The following is a 20149-nucleotide window of genomic DNA, read 5'->3' on the forward strand; positions in this document are numbered from 1 at the left end:
TTGTATCCGAAATATTCAGATATCCGGATGCAAAAAGATTGTGGTGAATTTACGCATACAACGAGTTTTTTCACACCTCTCTTGTCTTTATATAATCTCAAAATTTATTTATTAAAATTTGAAGTATCTTGCATATTAGAAAATTATTATCAAATTTTTGATTTTATATAAGAATGGAAACTATTAAAAAAGTTCTTAGTCCAATGTCTGAGCCCCTGTATTAGGGTCATATCATACGACTTAAATTAACAAAAATAGTTATTATATCTTTTTAATCTTACTAGCCGCTCTTTGTAAACTTTATATAATCATCACGATTAAAAATTAAATGCGGAATAGATAGCGCAACATGCGCCGCATAGTGGTAAACGAATGAACTAGCGATTATTGAATACTTTTTTTGTAATATTTTCGAAATGTTGCTGTAACATTGCTAAAGTTATATTGTAAAATAATGTCTTTGCAATATTTCTGCAACATTAAACTGCAATATGCAATATTACAATGTTGCAGCAATGTTGTTGCAAGCTTCAGTGCTGTATGGGTTTATGGCTCTCTTTTATAATAATCTCGATGTCTTAAAATGTTATACAAAATATCAATCCTGCAATGTACCAACATTTTATTATTCTATCTATACAGGTTTCTATCACCACCATACGATATAAAGAAAAAGATGAAAACATCATATTACGTATGTAGCAAAGTAAGAATATTATTGCTATTATTTCTATAGCATTTTCTCTTCAAAATTTAATTCTCAAGAGAATTGAAATTTCATCTGAAAGAAGAACATCGACGCTCGTTCATATCTTCTTCTATGGAAGAAGAGGCACGTCGACGGCACCTCAACCCTTTCGCATCCGTTCGCCACCTCGCATCAGACGGGGAACCGAAGAGAAGAGAGGGAATGACATAAAAGTGGAGCGGTGTCGAGGCGCAGCGCACTCTACGGCGATAATCGGGCAAAGAGAGAGAGAAAAGGAGAAAGGGAGAGGGAGAAGCGAGTATAGAATTTCTCTCCCACGCACGTCACGCATGTCAAACGATCGGACGTGATCGGCCACCCTCGCGACGACAGGCTATCGCGCTATCGAGCAGAGCGAGTTCGTCAAACCCACCTGCGCTATTGCAGAGCGAGCACCTACATTGCGACACTACAGAGAGACACGAGAGTGGCAGCGTGCCGGGATAGGAAGATCGCGACTGTTCTTAAACGTGGTCCAAGTATCCCGTTCGAAGATCGTCGTCTTTGAACAGGAGATCACTCTGAGAGATTCGTCCCGAGACTCGCTGATACCACGGCACATCGGCAGCGGAGCGTCATGTGCGTACGTACGTTGGTTGGTAGCGAGACGGGCGAGACGACGTCCACGTTGTCCGATTCGAAGCAGACAAGCGGAAAGCTATCCCGCGCCAAGGAAAAGTATATGAGACTCCACGAGGAGATGCTGGAGAAGGAGAAGCTCCTGCGTCGGCGGGAACAAGAGAAGAACGCGCTCTACCTGCCCGATCTGGCCGACGATGTCCTGGTCGCCAGCACGGCTCATTACAGTCACCTGTTGAAGAAGCTGGCCAAGTACTACGAGGTCGTGCGTTGTACCAAAACGTACAAGTAAGTATAAAAAGGATCTTCCCTCTTTTTTTTTGCTACCTCTTGATATAAAATTTGAATGGAAAATTTCTGTATGAAAAGCGATACCCAAATTTCCTCGGACTTATCCCATACAGCACAGAACATTGCAGCAACATTGCAACAATATTGCAACATTGTAGCAACATTGCGGCAATGTTGCAATATTGCTGCAATATTGCTGCAATGTTCTGTGCTGTATGGGATCTGACTCTCGTCTCATCGATGAAACGAGAGTTTCTTCCATCAGAGGCTGTTCTCTTCAGAGGAAGCAGATGGGAATTGAATTCTTCGAGTCCCCTCTCCGAGGATCTCGTTGCAGTTTATAGATGCGATTATAAATCTCTCACTTGTTAACTGGAGCAAAAGTGTCTTGTACAATTTATCATACTTGCAAAGGAATCTTTGAAGTTGTAGGATACTATGTCTCGGGGATAAAGGTCTTCATATATGCAAAATTTATTTTTGGAAAGTACGCCTCTAAGATTCATTACAGATTCAATCACGACCATTCATCAGATATATTATACATATAACATAACACACGCGTAAAAGTAATATACATATATATGTAATATATATATATATATATCCATCTTTTCGGATATAATCTATACTTAGATAACGTTGTTAACATTTTGTGGAAAATCGATACATAATATATCAGAAAAGCAACGTAACATTAACTCGAAATTTATTGCGAAAAACCATGCAATGATGTACCAATATCTTTGCAAAAAATAATATCTCCCGCGTATCTCGGGGAAAGGTGTTGGTCGAGATAAAAGCTGAAGCATAATTCGTGACTTCGATTAGCAATGCTAGTCTTCTCAAGATCGTTTCTGCGGATAGATCAGTTTCTAAAATTCTTAGTATCTATTTTAGAACGCGATAATCAATAAATAAATAGTAAATTTTTTCAAAGACTTAAAGATGGGATTATTTTTCATTCTCTGTTATCAAAACTTCTTCAAACTTGACAGTTATTCATATATCACTACTAAACTAATACTTCAATAATCACGAATACATTTAGACTCTAATGCGTAAAATTTAGTATGACACGCGATAAGGATTATTTAATTGAATTTTGATATTGTGATAAAGAAGAGCTTTTCTGTGATAAGAGCCTTTCGCTTTTTAATTCAGAAAATGACGAAGTCGTAGATGTATTTTTCAATTTTATCACAACCAAGAGATCATCATTAGATCGTCAAAAAATTGATCAATGCGTATATATCGTAGATTATGGATGCTTCTGTTTTATATTAAATTTCGTGAATAATTATCAAAATTCGAGAGGAGGAAAGCAATAATCGACGCATGTTACGTAAATCGACATTGATGGTACATGACCCATCTCAAAAATTTTTCAACATAAACTTTCCGCTTATATATGACTCATACATTGCTCTCCATTTATGAGACAACATGCATATCTAGTCAACACTTGTCTTTAATCTCTATTTCTGCGAATCGCTCTGAAAGCAACGGTCCATTAACGCGCCAAAACGTCATCGGGGAAATGGCGATTCGAAAGGATTTCTCGTTATTCTCTTCTTATTGTTATATTATGTAATTTGAACAATAAATGTGTCCCTTTGTGTCTGTTGAAACGAGATACACCGTACTTTTGAAAAATCAATCTCATTATCATTGTCTCTTTTCTTAATTTTTTTATATATAAAATTATAAATAGAGATTTTTTTCTTTTAAAAGAATTAAAAATCCGCAGTTTTAGAGAAGTTTATTTTATAGGTGACGCATACTGTCTGTTTTCTTGCCAAAAATTCCAATGACGCACTATCCTCCTCTTTTTCAATGATGTCTAGAATTATTTTCCCGATCATGTCTTTTCTCTTCTTTCGATATTCTGTGAACAATTTGAATTTTAATAACACTATCAATCAAGACTGCATCGATACAAATCTCTAGAAGAAGAAAAAAAAAAGGAGAAAAAGAATGGAAAAATTCCACGTATCTCCGCGAATTCTCGCTTAGTTCGACGTAAAGATTGTCATATTGATAACGCAATATTCCAACAAATCCGTATAATTCCGTAAATCCATCTTTTATCTAGTGATTGCACGTCTATATAATCGGGAGACACCGTGCAATCTAATAAACCGTTCTCGTGTGTAATTTTCTCGGGCATTAACATCGCGTGCCCATAATTAGCCGGGCGATAATTGGATAATGATTACGGCGTGCGTCTCGTGCGAGAGTACACAGGCCAATGACTGTGTTCGTCGCATAATCGCTACGTTTCCTCAGAAAAAGAGAGACGGATGAATGAATGCATTCTTGCAAAGGACGTGCACGCAAATTTCTATTTTTCCAGAGGAACCGTCTATAGACAGATTTACATACTTTTTTTATTGCCCTTTTCCTTAGAGGGGAATAAATATTGGTTGGAGGAAGAGGAGACATTGTGTGTATTTTGCGGCAATGGGAAAGATTGTATGAGTCACTATGTAAAAGAATGCGAACGGATAAAAGATTGGTTTAAAGACTTAGGGAAAAATTGTAAGGAAATAGAAGATAGTATTTGGAGTGATGAGTTAAATAATAAGAAAGGTAGGATACTGCGGAAATTGTGGCTGGAAAAGGAATTAATAATAAAAAATAGGAAAAGAAAGTAGAGATGTGAAAAGAAAAGGAGATAAGATAAAATAATATGAAATGGAATAAATAAGCTAGTCCTAGCTAGTCTTAGAATTGTAAAAGGTATGAATGTGTATGCGTGAGGTATGTGCAGATAAGGATAATTTGTAAACCAAGTCCACTTCTTGGCTATATGGCTGAAGTTAAATAAATATTATTATTATATTGCCCTTTTCCTTCTCTAACATTTATATTCTATAATAATTTTATATATATATATATAATTTTTTTTACATGAAAGGCGCCGGTAATTTTTGTTTGCACAACAAGGTTTAATGGAAGATAAGTAATCGCGGCTTTCTCGCGCTGGAATCGCATACGCGTGCATTCTCGAGCTGACACAGCATATATGTTCACGTGTGATACAAATGTCAATAAAAAAAAAAAAAAAAAAAAAAAACATAATTACACGTCCTGGGCGTTTCGGGCAACCGCAGAAACCCGTTTATAACGCAAAGGCGTAGGATACATTATCTTTCGAGAGCATTCCTTATTAAGTGATTCGTCGATCGAGCATTCGTACGTCTCGAATATTAGTCGGAATTAGTCAATCGTCTCCGATAATTGCTCTTGCAAAATAATCGCATTAACGGCTTTGTACATCTCAATCATATCGCGTCAGTATATATACATTTAATATACATATAATGTGTATTAGAAATTTTACATATCTCATACGAAAAAATAATACGGCATTATATTGTCTCTACATAAGTCATTGTTAAAAAGAATCGGAGAAAAATGCTTCTTGCAATTCTCATTTTAACAAAAGTTTATATATTTATAGAATAAGAATCTGGAGATGCCCTTTTTATAACAATTGCTTTGTTTAATTAGCAATTAATTTTTTCTTATCGAGAGAATGACATCATTCATTACAAGAGAGAGAGATTCCCTGCACTTTTTTTCATCATATATCTTTCTAATTAATTCTAAAATAAAAAAAAGTCGTAAAATACGTAAAAGTTCAAGGATTTCTTTTTATAGAAATTTCGTACGAAGCGATGAGGCGTATAATGAGTTCACGAGGTATACCGAACATCTGTAATCTACCTGCCACGTCGGACTTGCAGCTGGCAATTCGCCGAGTATCGAGCATCTCTCTCGCATCTTTAAAAAATCCACAAATGAGGCGTAACTAAACGATCTTGTTCGTTCTGTCTGATCACTCCGTTATGTCGCACAATCCGGTGTTTTCGTTAGAAACACGTCACAGAATGTAATACTGTAATGTATCATTCGTTCATTCTACACATCTCATACATTCGTTTATTAATAATTTATATAATCTATTCTATTTTCCTATAATATGTATAATCTGAAATATGATTTGATTATTTTGGACGATATTACATCTCTAATAAAATCTTCCACCACACATATTTTATAGATTCTTGTTCAAGTGTAATAATTTTATATTAAAAATTGTCTTGATATTCACTTATTAATTGAGATTATCTTTCGTGATTGAAATTAATCGACATATACAAAAAGGAACTTTGTACCTCGAGCACTTAGAGACGGATTTACTCAGAGTCACGAAGCCAGTATCTTGGGGGAGTAACGATTTGAGACAAAACGGAGAGACCGGATGCATGCAATAGAGATTCGCGCGCATTGCTTCGCGTATCGTTAATAAAATTGGAGTGAGAACTGATTTTGCGAATCATATGCGGGCACGATCTAAGCGACGTGGGTTGTGCGTGCCATTCTGCACGTTTCCCACTTGATAATGACAAGCTCGTAACGCATTCGCACACGCACACATAAGCAGATGCGTCCGATTGTACGCATATCAAATCACGGTCGTGTATCCGGGACTTAATCCCCGGACTCTTTCGCGGATCCTGTCGCGTGAACAGAAAAGGATATACAATATAATTTCGAATAAAGAAAAAAAGAGATAACGAGAGAGATTTAAACACAATAAAAGATGAAAAAAGCAGAGAAAATAGAAAATAATGGAAATAAAAGAAACTAATGTGTAGAAAAATTAAATATCCGATATATCTACCAAATATGCATCTGTTTAAAATGAAGAAAGAGCGACAGAGAAAGATGTATCATTTTCAGTTCCTAATAACATTCCTGATGAACGGTAAAAAGTGACAAATAAATAAAATCGTCAAGCATCACCCATACAGCACTAAAGCTTGCAACAACATTGCTGCAATATTGCAATATTGCATATTGTAGTTTAATGTTGCAGAAATATTACAAAGACATTATTTTACAATATAATTTTAGTAATGTTACAGCAACATTCCAAAAATATTCCAAAGAAAGTATTCGATAATCGCTAGTTGATTCGTTTACCGCTATGCGGCGCATATTGCGCTATCTATTCCGCATTTAATTTTTAGTCACGATGATTATATAAAGTTTACAAAGAGCGAATAGTAAGATTAAAGATATAATAACTATTTTTATTAGCTTAAATTGCATGATATAACCCCAACACAGGAGACTCAAACATTGGACTAAGAATTCTTTTAATAGTTTTCATTCTTATATAAAATCAAAAATTTGATAATAATTTTTTAACATGCAAAAAAAAGATACTTCAGATTTTAATAAATAAATTTTGAGATTATATGAAGACAAGAGAGATGTGAAAAAACTTGTATGCGTAAATCCACCACAATCTTTTTGCATATCTGAATATTTCGGATACAAATACAAAATTGCAAATTGAGTTTTTTCTTATTTCTCTTAGATATTCTTTGTCACTGAAGAAAGTCGAATGTGTACCGAAAAATATGCAATTTATAATTTGGTTATTATTATAATACAGAAAATCTATATACATACTAAATCCTGATTCTTATATGCCTAATTTCTTATTATCTTTTTCATATGTTAAAGATATTATGTCGATAAATATACATAAAGCATTATTGCATATATATTATATTGCTATGTTGCTGCAATATTATATTGCAATATTTCTGTAGGCGGACATTTTACTGTTGCTGCAATATCATAACAACGTTACAGCAACATTTCGTAATGTTTCTGCAATATTGCAGTCTTGCAGAAAAATGTTGCTGCAATGTTGTTGCAATCTTGCGTATGGGCATTGATGAAATGAAAGAAAGGCACAGAAATCTCACTAAAATTCATCTCTTTAATTCAATCTCTATCACACATTGGAGACATTTATTTCGCCATACATCGGATGGCACTTATCGCTCTTGATGTAAAAGTAACGCAAATGACGAAATATAGGAGATAAAAATACGCGGGTCTAAGAAACGAGATAGACAGACGTGACGCAAAATATCGTGCGGCTGGATTTTTTGCCCGTTCACCTACTTGTGTCGAACACCGATTTATTAATCACGAGTAGGCGGCTGAGTGCAAGAAATATACACGACAGACAAACTTATTGTCCCGGCTTATTGGCTGCTGACCTCGTCGTGATTAATTGATACTCGAAGGCAATCGAGCGCGATCATAATGTGATTACGCTCAACCTATATTGTCACAGATGTTTCTTATCGAGAACGCTCTACGTTTGCCAGAAAAGACAAGAAGTTTCTCTTCGCCTCTTGTCAATCGTGCTCCTCGTGATTTTATTTGCAAATGTAAAATTAGTTCAAGGATGATGTCTGCTTATTGACTCGCGACGATACTTTTATCTGGTTAACAAAAAAAGAAGTAATCTCTCGCGAATATTTCTCTCGTGTGTTTACTCGTCGCGCAATTGCGTAAATTGCACACATAAATTGTATACAATTATTTATACAGCGTGGCACATTATCGAACATTAGCACATTTTGAATAACGTGCGCCTGAAATTTGATAAATATTTTCGGCAATTTTAAAAGATAAAAATTATTCGTCGTTAAAGATACAGATATATAAAATCATTTTTGTTTGTTGTTAAGATTAATGAACAAACAGAGAGGCTGCGTCACGTACGATAATCTCGTGCCACGTCATGTTAAATCGTTTTTGATCGTAAAATTAAATGCTTGCAACGAAACAATCAGAGTTACTTTGTGTCTATCTATGAAATAGATGATCAGAAACAGACGATGAATGAATATATAAATTTATATTTACTGAATTGTTATTACTCTGTACAAAATATACAGAATCAAAAGAATCGGGAATTTTTTATCGAAGCGAATATTTTATTGTCGAGAGAGAAAAAGGGATGGCACGTCGAGGTACTTGACCAGAGGGAGTGCGTACTAGCATCCTCGTAACTCGTAACAGCACCGCTATAAAACACACGAGACACTTCGAAGAATTTCGAGAGCCACGCATATATGCGTATGCATACATAGGCAACACATGCCTGTACGTGCAAGAATTATTTCTATTCGTGCTTCCATATGCCACAGGCATAAATGCATATCATCTCAGTAGGAAGCTTGCTGAAATTTATTAACGAGTTCTTCATCTTCATGCGTTGCATTTTTAATCATACGAGAAGTATAAATAATAATAAATATATAAATTATATTCCCCTCGACTGATATTTTAGATATAGTGTCCTTCAACTATTAATCATTTTCCATCTCTTTTTAGCTAATATAATAATTTTTATAATATATTCGCGTTATGTAAAAAAACTCTCTGCGATGCGAAAATAAATATAATAATTATAATATATATATATATATAATGTTATATATTGGAAAGCAGGGTTGGGAAAGTTACTTTATAAAAGTAACTCGTTACCGTTACCGTTATTTTTTCTAAAAAGTAACTCGTTACCGTTACTCGTTACTAATTTTAAAAAGTAACTCGTTACCGTTACAGTTACTAAAAAGTAACGAGTCGTTACAATTTCCGTTACTTTTTTACAATACAAACTAATAAATTATTTTGCATAAGAAAAACATTTAAAAAATTGTAAGCAAGATTTCATTCAAGGTTTATTACAAAATAAATGATTAAATTTTATCGAAATTCTTTATTAAATTTTAATAAAATTTGTTGCTCCATAGTATCATCATTTAAATGCCCTCTTTGTGGTGTTAATACAGAGCCACCGATGCTAAACATTCTTTCTACAGATGCACTGCTTGGTAGAGTTGTATTATATTTAATAAAAAGTTTTTTAAGTTTTGGATAGTCGTTTAACATTTCTATATTACAATTATTTGATTTTAAAAACCGTTGCAATTCTTCTTGTTCAGATTCATTTTGCACCGTTTTTTGCTCAAAAATGAAAAAATCATCGTGATCGTCAGATTTTCCAGCTTTTGAAGAATTTTCAGTTGATCGGATTCCCAATAAATCCTCCAAGTAATTTTCAGCACGTTTTCTTTTTTCTCCGGTTAACCAGTTTAACTTAAATTTTGGATGTGAACATGCTGCTATTATTAATTCTTTTGTTTCAAATATTGTAAGAAATTTAAAATCAAATATAGTAAATTAAGCGACATTGTTTGTTTTATTGAAATTAATACTTTTGAATCAATAGTTTAAAATAAAATAATATTTTTCAATTAAATCCTTATTTAAAATTAAATAACATATGTATTAATCAAATTAATAAGTTACCTTTTATTTAAACCTTGCTGAATAGCTTCAACTAATGAATGGCAATCTATAAGGTCAGATTTATTGAGATTTTCTAATTTTCGTTGCAAGGTACTTAGAACTAGTAGTAAATGAGAGCTCTGCTTTTCCGTAAAGATAAAGCTTTCATTGGATATCGCGCGTCGCGTCATCGCACTGGTCTGCAAGAGCCATAAGTTGATCAATCACATTCAAGCATTTTCACAACATTTTAAGAATGCTTATTGGTCGATTTGCTTACGGCTTTACGGTTAAGATAAAAATTTTATCACGCACAATAGCAAGAATAATATCTTAAATAAATCAAAAAATTTGAAAAAAGTAACGATAAAAGTAACTGTTAAATTCGTTACTCGTTACCGAAAAATGTAACGAAGTTACTTTTTCCGTTACAAATAAAATTTGTAACGCCATTACCGTTACAGTTACCGAAAAAAAATAACTGTAACGGTAACGGCGTTACAAGTAACGCGTTACTTCGCAACCCTGGTTCTATGTATCCTTGAACTCAATTTAGAATTGAGCAGACAAATTTATATAAGCGCTAACACTTGATAGCAGAACGCATTCTCAGACGCCTTCAATCTCGGTAGATTTAATTGACTTTGACGTCACGTCGATGCATGCATCAAATGAGATGCGCCGCGAATTATCTAACGAAGATACGCGTGACGAAATTTTTCGTCGTCGATATCGCAACTCGCCTGCGCATCGTGTGTTAAATAATCATATAGTTCAAGATACTTGGTGAATTATCTAATTGCACAGATGTCGAGAGTATAGCGAGATTATATCTCGCAAATTGCGTCAAGTTGGATCATCAATGTAAACTTTCTTACGATGATAAGAATGTTGAAAAAAAAAAAAAAGGAAAAAGATCTAATCGGATCATCTTTCGAACGGATATGATTCCGATTGAGATTATGTATTCCATTGATTTCCAAGCCTTTTATCGTGTGGTAAAAATAGCATAATTTTTTTTTTGTTAAATAATTCTTAATCTGAAATTTAATTGAATGTGAATTATATATACGGTACCTGAGAACGCCGAAAATTATTTTTATATTCTTATGTAAAAAGTTAATTTTTTTTTTTTTTTTTTTTTACGGATTATTGATAAAATTCTGATTGATCCGGAGCAGAGTGTTTTGTTTAATTAAAATTCTCAAAATCGAGAGAAACCGAAATATTCATAATTATATCTTTTTTTTGCAGGATCTTCTTTCACACGACGCAACCCACTCACGTAATCATGATTGCGGCAGTCTTGTTTGTTGCATCGGTCCTCGTTCCAACGAAGGAAAGGACACAGGTTCCTGGCCATTCTTATTCTACAGCGGCCTCCTTCATTTATCTCACATCCTTTGTCATACATTTTGGTGCGCAGATTTGGATGACCTTCGTATCAGGTAATTAAAAAATATTAAAATATCTATATTGCATTAAGAGTACAGAGATCTTTCTCTCTTTTTGGAGTAAAAATAAAGTAAAAAAATTCTACTTTTTTTTCTTGTACAAATTTTTATAATTGATTGCTTTCATATGATGATTTGTTTGCAGGTCTATCCTTATACTTTGCATTGCCACGACATGCGTTCGGTGAGGTACAGCGCGTCCTGTTTCCGAGATATTTTACGATTAACGCGTGCTTAAGTCTCACCACGCTCCTCATATTCGTCAAACACCATCCGGCGTACATGTGGGACGTCGAAATTGCTGTTCAGGTGCGTAGAAGATATCCTGAAAAATTGAAAGACTAACTTAACTTTTGTATACGTAACATTCTTTCCCTCAATAGAAATAATTTTTCGAATTTAACTTTTTCTTAATTTAATTTTTCTACTTATCTTTAAATGCAATGAAATTAAAGAGAAAAATAAAGAAAAGTGAAATTTGTGATATGCGTAGGTCGGTGCGATGTCCGGAGCCTTCTTTCTGGAACTGCTGATACGTCTCTATCTAACACCTCCGCTGCTCCAGCTGATCGTGCAGAAAAACAACTTGGAACGCGCGGCGGGTGTCGGGAACGAGATCGGCGGTCACAACGCCGGGCCGTTAAAAAACTGTCCGCACTACTTGAAGATCCATCAGGCGTTTCGCCGGGTGCACGTGACCGTCGCCATGGGAAACATGCTCACCATGGCGTTTACGGTGCTTCATCTATATTATATTGCGAGTAAATTATGTGTTCTGTAAAAGTATGTCAATTTCGCCTCGATGACTTAGAACTTTAGTATTCTAGTATTGTATTCTGTTAGTCTGAGTTTATTCTATATTGAAATAGAATAAGCATTCAGCGAAAAGATCACATACAACAATTGTTATTTGCACGACATAAGTCACGCATGTTGTTAATTTGAGAGAAAACTAAACCAAGACAAAAGAATAAACATGAATTTTAACATTTCTCGTAAATATATGATCTGGCTACAATTCGTTGGTAATGCTGTGTAAATTATTGCTGAAAGTAGTGCGGAACGCGTGCATGTGTAACTTGCGAGAGTGTCTCGAGATTGAATGGATGTAATTTATTTGTCGACATTAAAAAAAACAAGTTGATGCTTTCACATAAATAATATTTTGAACGAAAATTTACAAATTTACTTGACTTAGAATAGACGTATGTAAAAATATTGTTATACATACATTCAAATCTCTTAAGGCATAGATTCTTGCCAAAGCGTATTTCTTTTTTCTTATATCGACGTGTGAGAAAATAATTAAGTTCTTGCGTTATATTACAAAAGTGTAATAATACAATTAGATAAAATTCTATCTACGATTGAGAAGATATCGTAGTTTTCTTGATAATGCTTTAAGAATACAAAATTTTTAAGAATATTTTTGCTTTCGAATAGTTTCATGAATATAAAAAGATCCTTGCTTACTACATTGGAGGCGATAAATATATATTTACTCTGTATCAGAGTTAATGATATTTATTAAACTAGTAAGAAAGAAAGTATATACTAAAAAAATCATGCATACACACCTACACACACACGCGCGCGTGCGCAATGTCAGTCTAGATTAAAATTTTATAAAATTAACCGAATTGTAGACTCGTATCCAGAGCTCATTATTGTAAATAATTACATTTTGCTCGTTTGACATTTGTAAATCATACTTCATATAATAAAACATACATGCTGTTTTTGTAAAAAAAAAAAAGAATTTATTCTTCATTCTTAATCCCAGTAAGCAAAATGCGCAGAATATGCCAGTAGATTGGCAACAGATTTACTCATGTCAGAAATTGCTAGTAAATTGGCATCTGTTATGTCCATATTAGAGGCTTATAATTTGATCCTATTTAGTGTTCAATGCAATTTTACGTAACGAGATTGTCTTTATTTTACATATATTGCGATATCCAATAGGAGTCAATGTATTTTTGTTTCCAAATAATTTTATTTTGTTGTTTGATGATAAAACGTAAAATGGAAAAGAGTTATGTATAACGTTGTATATATATAGAGAGAGAATCTCGATAATACTTTGTAAAATATATTTTGTAATTTTAAAAAATCTAATAAACTGTATTATTAATACAAAACGCATACGTCTTCTGAATCAACCTACTGATCCATTCCCATCTTGTCATATCACACATACCTCTTTGTTAATTATACAATATATTTTTGCAATACTTTGTTGCCGATTTTTTGATCTTGGAATTTCTGAAACTGCCTTTCTTTAACTCAAGTATCAGAAAAACATAATCAGCAAAGAAGTGGCGTATCAGGAGAGCATAATCAAAAAGAAGATAGCACAAATCGAAATTTTAAAAAGCGAAAAAATTTAAAGCTTCGGAATTGGTAAAAGTATTAAGAGAACATAATCAGCAAGGACATGGCATAAAACGAAATTTTAAAAAGCTTCGAAATTCGCAAAAGTATCAGGAGAACATAATCAGCAAAGAGGTGACACAAATCGAAATTTTAAAAAACGCCAAAAATTTGTTTCGAAATTCGCAAAAGTATCAGGAGAACATAATCAGCAAAGAGATGGCACAACTCGAAATTTAAAAAAACGGAAAACTTTGAAGTTCCGGAATTTGGAAAAGTATCAGGAGAACATAATCAGCAAAGAGGTTGCGTGTCAAGAGAACATAATCAGCAAAGATCTAGCACAAATCAAAATTTTAAGAAGTACGAAAATTTGAAGCTTCAAAATCCGCAAAAGTATCAGGAGAATATAATCAGCAAAGAGATGGCAAATATTAAAATTTCTAAAAGCGCAAAAATTTGAAGTTCCGGAATTTGGAAAAGTATCAGGAGAACATAATCAGCAAGGAGATGGCACAAATCGAAATTTTAAAAAGCGGAAGAATTTGAAGTTCCAAAATTCGCAAAAGTATCAGGAGAACATAATCAGCAAAGAGATTGCGTGTCAAAAGAACATAATCAGCAAAGATCTAGCATAAATCAAAATTTTAAGAAATACGAAAATTTAAAGCTTCAAAATTGGTAAAAGTATCAGGAGAACATAATCAGCAAGGAGATGGCACAAATCGAAATTTTAAAAAGCGGAAAAATTTGAAGTTCCAAAATTCGCAAAAGTATCAGGAGAACATAATCAGCAAAGAGGTTGCGTGTCAAGAGAACATAATCAGCAAAGATCTAGCACAAATCAAAATTTTAAGAAGTACGAAAATTTGAAGCTTCAAAATCCGCAAAAGTATCAGGAGAATATAATCAGCAGAGATGGCAAATATTAAAATTTCAAAAAGCGCAAAAATGTAAAGCTTCGAAATCCGCGACTCACACCCGCTAAAAAACTCCCTAGAGGTCAACCTTTGGCCTTCCGCCAATATTTATATAAATTTAAATTTTTAGATATCGGGAACATGATAGGCAATAGAGGTAATATAAATAAAAATTGCAAATTTCAAATTTTGAAAACTCCAACTTTATTTACTTTTCTCATTTACAGCATAATGAAAATTACTATCTGAAAATTAATTATTCTTACAATTCATCTCTCAATTTTCATAAATGATCGCTGTACAACTTATAAACATCTAAGAAGAAAAAAATCCATATTGTTTATATAAATATATATGGAATATGTCCATATATATACATATTATTAATATACCTTTCCATATAAATATATGTCAATTTGATACATGATTCAGTAATCTCTGCATAATATATTTGAAATTGTAAATGAATATTATTACGTAATGAACTTTTTATAAATTAATTTGATATCAATATCAATGATGATATTGAATACATGGTGTATTCGTAAAATCGAGAGCGTTATTAATATACATCTTCATATATCAAAAATTTACATCTATATAAAAATCTGTACATTACATACTAAAAATTGTGGATAATCACAATAACATGATCACATTCGGGGAACTAATGCTACAACCATAACACGCTACATGGTTGAATATACTGTTATCGTAATAACAATTAACCATTGTATTGTTATACTATTAAAATTGTATTAATGTCTACACCTAACGCAATTTAAAAAACCATTTTAAAGTGATTAATGATTAAATAATTATGTACTGATACGATTTATATATCCAGAATTTTAAATCGATATTTCTATTGTTATCAAGTATGTAATATTTGTATATATACAGTTATAAAATGCAAGAATTGAAATGTTGCTATTTATAGCTATTCTTTGCTCAGTAGGATATATATATATATCTTATATTAACAAAAGAAATTAATTTAGTATCACTTGTGTGTTTGAATCAAAATTAAAAATAGATGTAGATTTTCAATTTAAACTCGAAGAATCTCTGCTGCTTTATTGTAACAGATGGCTATCCAATCGGGCTGCGTGGCGCCCCACTGAATCTGATTAACTTCACCTTCTGCAGCAGTGTAAGCGAGTATGGGATCTTCTATCGCTCTTGGCATTTGCTGTATATCCCAAATCAGAGCCTGATTATCATCACCAGCTGTGCAAATGTGACAGGATGAATGTGGGGCCCAAGCTATACCATTAACGCTAGCTCTGTAACAAAAAAAGAAAAAGACGATTAGTCAAAGAAATTTTTGCTGAAATCAATACAACAAATAAAAATATATCTCTGTATTATGTATATAAATAACAATCATAAATGGACGAGACAATCAATATTATATCGTTTTATATAGACCTGTGATTACTCAATCTCGCGACTGGCGTGCATGGCACACGAACGTCCAGAATGATAACTTCGCACGCATCCATCGCTACAGTAGCAAGGTAGTTGGGATCCTGCTTGTTCCACGCTAGTCGCAATAGCGGAGTGTGTTGCGGGTCCTCGTAGATTATCGTCGAGTGCTCCAAGTGTCGTAGATCGAACATCCGCACGGATCCGTCAGCACCGACAGATGCGAACATGTCGCGACCGCCTCCAGCACGACTAAATGCGATGTCGTATACTTCCTTGTCGTGCGCAATCAGTTGCGTTTTCACATGACCCGTGACCATGTTCACTCTGCCTAATACTTGTCCTGTCTCCAATCCCCAAATAGTGCAGGTTGTGTCTATACTCGAAGTGCCTATTAGATTCGGATCCACTTCGTTCCAATCGAAGGATGTGAGCGGTGCACAGAAATCCGAATTCTTATTGTTATTTAGAACACATTCCAAACGAGTCTCTGGCTCTGCGGCACGCCATACTCTTAGATAATCACCGGATGTGGCAAGAAGATCCGGAAATAGACCTAACAAATATTTATTGAATTATTGGTAGAATCCAAAAAGGATTACAAATTAAAATAAATATGTAAATACCTTTGCTGTCGGGTATCCACATTATTTTTGTTGTTGGATATGGATGATCAAATGTACTTTTAGCACTAAATTCAGATGTTTCTTCATCTAGTGAAACAATTTGTACTTTGTTGTTGTATTCTTCTACAAAACTTCCCAATGCTAAACGAAATCTTTTGTCAGGTCTCACCGACCAGTTCATACTGTACAATGGCCAAGGGGCCTCATACTTGTAGATTTCTTTGCGTTTTGGTGGAACGGTGTGCATAGCCATGATTAAGCTCTAAAATTCTTGTCCTGATTGCACTGAAAGCAATTTTTTAATTTAGTAATGGTAATTTCAAATATTTTTAAGAATATCTTTTTCCTTTTTTTTTATGAAATAGCGTTATACATATTTCAAAAAATAAAAATATATTTATATAAATTATTAAAATAAGTATTGAAATAATTGAGATTAAGAAGCAGCAAAAACTTGTTTAAATTTGTCAACAAACCTGATAAGTGTGTATTGTTACAAAATAATAATCACTGAAGATAATCTGATTGACAGAAGCTTAAATCTCTTTAACAATCATATCGTTAGAAGAAATGAAATCATTAAGATTAAAAAAATGTGCAGGTCCACACATTCCGAATAAAAAACGCACACGAAATTCACACGAGAGTTATTCACTAATGTTTCGAGAATAAAATGGCGTTTCTGAAATTTTTTGTAACTAAATCTTGATACGAAATTCTTCAAATTCCTTCCTCTACAAATTTTAATTAATCTCTTTCAAGCTTCCTCTATATAATTCAATTATTAAAAACGTATGAAATTTCCACAAATAATATATCACGATATGTTCGATAAACACCGTGACGTTGTTGGACGCTCTCCATTCCATAAACTCTGCAATTCATAGATCTATCGTCTACTGTGCATCTACGGTGCTTTGTTATGGACAAATATTTCTTCGTCCCAATTGGCCAATCAAACGCTTCGAAGTATTTGTAAGACGCGAAAAAATTCCCTAGCTATTTGTCAGATTTATTCGCGTTTCTTGTAGTTTGTTTCCTTTCTATATATTTTATATTCATTGACGTAACATCTGACCGAGATCCGAGATGTGTTTACAAATATTTATTTATTTGTAAAAAATATTTTCGTGTAATTTTATTTTAATTTATTATGGCTGGGGAAGTGATTGTCGATGCCCTACCTTATATAGATCAGGGATACGATGAACCTGGCGTACGAGAAGCGGTAAATAATAAATCATGTGTTCTTTTTTTATTGCAATTGAATAAACTAAGCAGCGTAATTGAAGATTATATATCTTGAAGATGTCATCTCTTGTTAAAAACTCGCGTATTTTTTCTTTATAAAATATCTGAAATCCAACGTGTTCCAGGCACTGGCGATGGTTGAGGAAGAGACACGTCGTTACAGGCCGACGAAGAATTATCTGGAACACTTGCTGCCTCTGAATATAACCGCCTTCGAAACGGAGGTAATGAAGCACGAGTTCGAGAGGATGCAAAATCGCTTGCCGATGGAAGTTCTTAGTATGAAACGTTACGAGTTACCACCGCCTTCATCGGGCAAACTCAACGATTTAGCAGCATGGAACGAGAGTGTAGAAAACAGTAGCGCACAGCTGGAACATCAGGCCACTAGGTAGACAATGATTTCATTGGCACGTTACACAGTCTCTTGTATTATTTGTTACATACATTTGCAAAATTCCAGAATCTGTAATTTAGAATTAATGATGAGCTACGGTTGCGAAGCGTGGAAATCTTATCTGGAAGTGTTGGTTCAGTTGGTGGGTCAGGCTCAAAAGCAAATGCAGACGCTGAGGAAAATGATTCAAGAGGTAAATTGGCAGAGAAAGTCGATGCAAACTCAAGGAGGTGACAAACTAAGAGCCCTTGAAGCGCAGTGGGTTGGTTTGGTATCCAAAAATTACGAGATTGAGCAGGCTTGCGTGCACTTGGAAGAGGAAATACAGAAAATAATGATGAACAAAGAAGCCGTGGAAATCAATGATGTACCAGCAGAGGAAGGGCCCGATGTGCCGGAGAAAAGTGCCACAGAAGCTATGGCATTACAGATGCAGCAGCAAGAGAATCAGGAGACTTAGCATAATTTAAACTGTATATAATTAAGTAAAAAAAAAAAAAAAAAATGAGACAACATATAGATACATTAATAATCGATTCGCATTCAGTATTTATAAACGCGTCATGAAGGCTTTGATAATAAAGCACAATTTATTACATTGTTGTTTACACATATCACACTTCGTTTACGCTTTTACAATATACATATGTACACGATTATCACTGTTGAAATCGATACACTTTACTAATTAACAATTATTTATAATTTATGTGCTGAATACTCCGTTTTAAATATGCTACTTACGTTCGTGTATCGACACATTGCACACATTGCATAGGCCCAGCTGAGTTTTTTTTTTTTTCATTTTTCTTTTATTCTCGTTAGGACAGCGTCAATATATCGTAATAATTACAAAGCGAATGGCTAAGCATTTTTACTTTCGGCCGATTATTCGGTATAAAAAAATACATGGGTTCAATCTTCGTTTCGCGTAATCTTGTCTTCTCGCAACGACAAGAAAGACGTTATCAGTAATTCTTGAATCGTTGAACTTATGCCTTAAACCATGCCTCGTCTTCTATCATTCTGTCACTCGACTGTCATAACGATGTCTCGCTGGCACCAGAACTTTGAGACTGCAGTGCTACGCTTCCTTTATAACCCATTGATTCCTCCTCTAATAAAGCTATTCGTTGCTTCAACGTTTTCACCTGAAGATATAACAGAAAATTAAATTAACACATTCAGTACATAAATTTAATTTGTATAAAAGAAATGTATATTTCCTTATATAGCTATAAATTCTATTTTATATATAATTTTCAATATATATTGTATGTATGTGTGTGTATGAGTGTCACTATTTAATGTATATGTATATATATATATACACGCGTGCGCATCAGAAATAATCCAATATGGTGGCAGACGATAGCCGACTAGCAGGATAGTTGCATAATTCGAAGAGCTGTGTTTAAATATTTTTAATGCAATTTTATATTGTAAGATTGAGGAAACTATTTGATAAGTGGCCGGGAAAACGAATATTCCGTGAGTATCGATTTCTGCCGATATTCTTCTTCTTGGGAGCGGCCTTGGAATACTCTATGATTAACTGGCATGTGGGAGAGGTTAACTTTTACCGAACGTATAAACGTCGAAGGGTAGACGAATTAGTGGAGGAGAGACTACAGCAGGAGGCCTAAATTTACACAAATTTTCTTCTGGGACTTTGACGTATAATGCCAGCTGGAGTGTCCTGGCCACGCTATATTATGTTCTGTACAACAGCTATGATTACAATGCTAGCCGGCGCGCAGTGCGTTCATGAAATCTACAAACCGCTCGATGATCTGGAAGATCTCGTCGAACAAAGGTTAAAGGAGAGACGGAAGGAGCTACAGAAGAAATAATATCAGAAGAATGTACTAGTGTATAATAAATAATTGTTCTTATGAATATCG

General features: G+C 34.0%; 6 protein-coding genes across 10 annotated transcripts in view; 4 read left to right on the plus strand and 2 right to left on the minus strand.

The window, feature by feature from the left end:
* The first annotated feature begins 681 nt into the window (after positions 1–681).
* LOC138931901 (transmembrane protein 205) lies at positions 682–12268 on the plus strand. The gene is made up of 5 exons (XM_070293154.1): positions 682–706; positions 789–1615; positions 11051–11244; positions 11396–11559; positions 11744–12268. The coding sequence occupies exons 2-5, from the start codon at positions 1326–1328 to the stop codon at positions 12029–12031; spliced, it is 936 nt and encodes a 311-aa protein (XP_070149255.1). The 5' UTR covers positions 682–706; positions 789–1325; the 3' UTR covers positions 12032–12268.
* A 2496-nt stretch (positions 12269–14764) lies between these two features.
* Wap (DDB1 and CUL4 associated factor wap) lies at positions 14765–17458 on the minus strand. Its single transcript, XM_070316107.1, has 4 exons — positions 17074–17458; positions 16598–16882; positions 15975–16527; positions 14765–15829 (listed from the first exon to the last, which is right to left on the minus strand). The coding sequence occupies exons 2-4, from the start codon at positions 16848–16850 to the stop codon at positions 15595–15597; spliced, it is 1041 nt and encodes a 346-aa protein (XP_070172208.1). The 5' UTR covers positions 16851–16882; positions 17074–17458; the 3' UTR covers positions 14765–15594.
* Positions 17459–17669: 211 nt separating this feature from the next.
* Bcas2 (BCAS2 pre-mRNA processing factor) lies at positions 17670–19502 on the plus strand. The gene is made up of 3 exons (XM_070293162.1): positions 17670–17825; positions 17974–18239; positions 18312–19502. The coding sequence occupies exons 1-3, from the start codon at positions 17751–17753 to the stop codon at positions 18703–18705; spliced, it is 735 nt and encodes a 244-aa protein (XP_070149263.1). The 5' UTR covers positions 17670–17750; the 3' UTR covers positions 18706–19502.
* The window catches only part of LOC138931904 (colorectal mutant cancer protein), a 53711-nt gene continuing 52391 nt past the window's right edge, over positions 18830–20149 (minus strand). For 4 of the 5 annotated variants that reach the window (XM_070293158.1, XM_070293157.1, XM_070293159.1 and 1 more), the window contains one exon: positions 18830–19396. In XM_070293158.1, the coding sequence (XP_070149259.1) occupies positions 19286–19396 (111 nt within the window). In that variant the 3' untranslated portion in view covers positions 18830–19285. The remainder of the gene's footprint in view (positions 19397–20149) is intronic. The other variant, XM_070293161.1, reaches the window with a different exon arrangement.
* LOC138931906 (ubiquinol-cytochrome c reductase complex assembly factor 5-like) lies at positions 19607–19891 on the plus strand. Its single transcript, XM_070293163.1, has one exon. It carries the CDS (start codon positions 19673–19675, stop codon positions 19889–19891), a length of 219 nt encoding a protein of 72 aa, XP_070149264.1. The 5' UTR covers positions 19607–19672.
* Positions 19928–20144, plus strand: Sloth2 (sloth 2). Its single transcript, XM_070293165.1, has one exon. The coding sequence runs from the start codon at positions 19928–19930 to the stop codon at positions 20096–20098; it is 171 nt and encodes a 56-aa protein (XP_070149266.1). The 3' UTR covers positions 20099–20144.

Source organism: Polyergus mexicanus, unplaced genomic scaffold (assembly GCF_030449975.1).
Source record: "Polyergus mexicanus isolate NDT 795.1 unplaced genomic scaffold, iyPolMexi1.0 SCAF_3, whole genome shotgun sequence".
Lineage (NCBI taxonomy): Eukaryota > Metazoa > Arthropoda > Insecta > Hymenoptera > Formicidae > Polyergus > Polyergus mexicanus.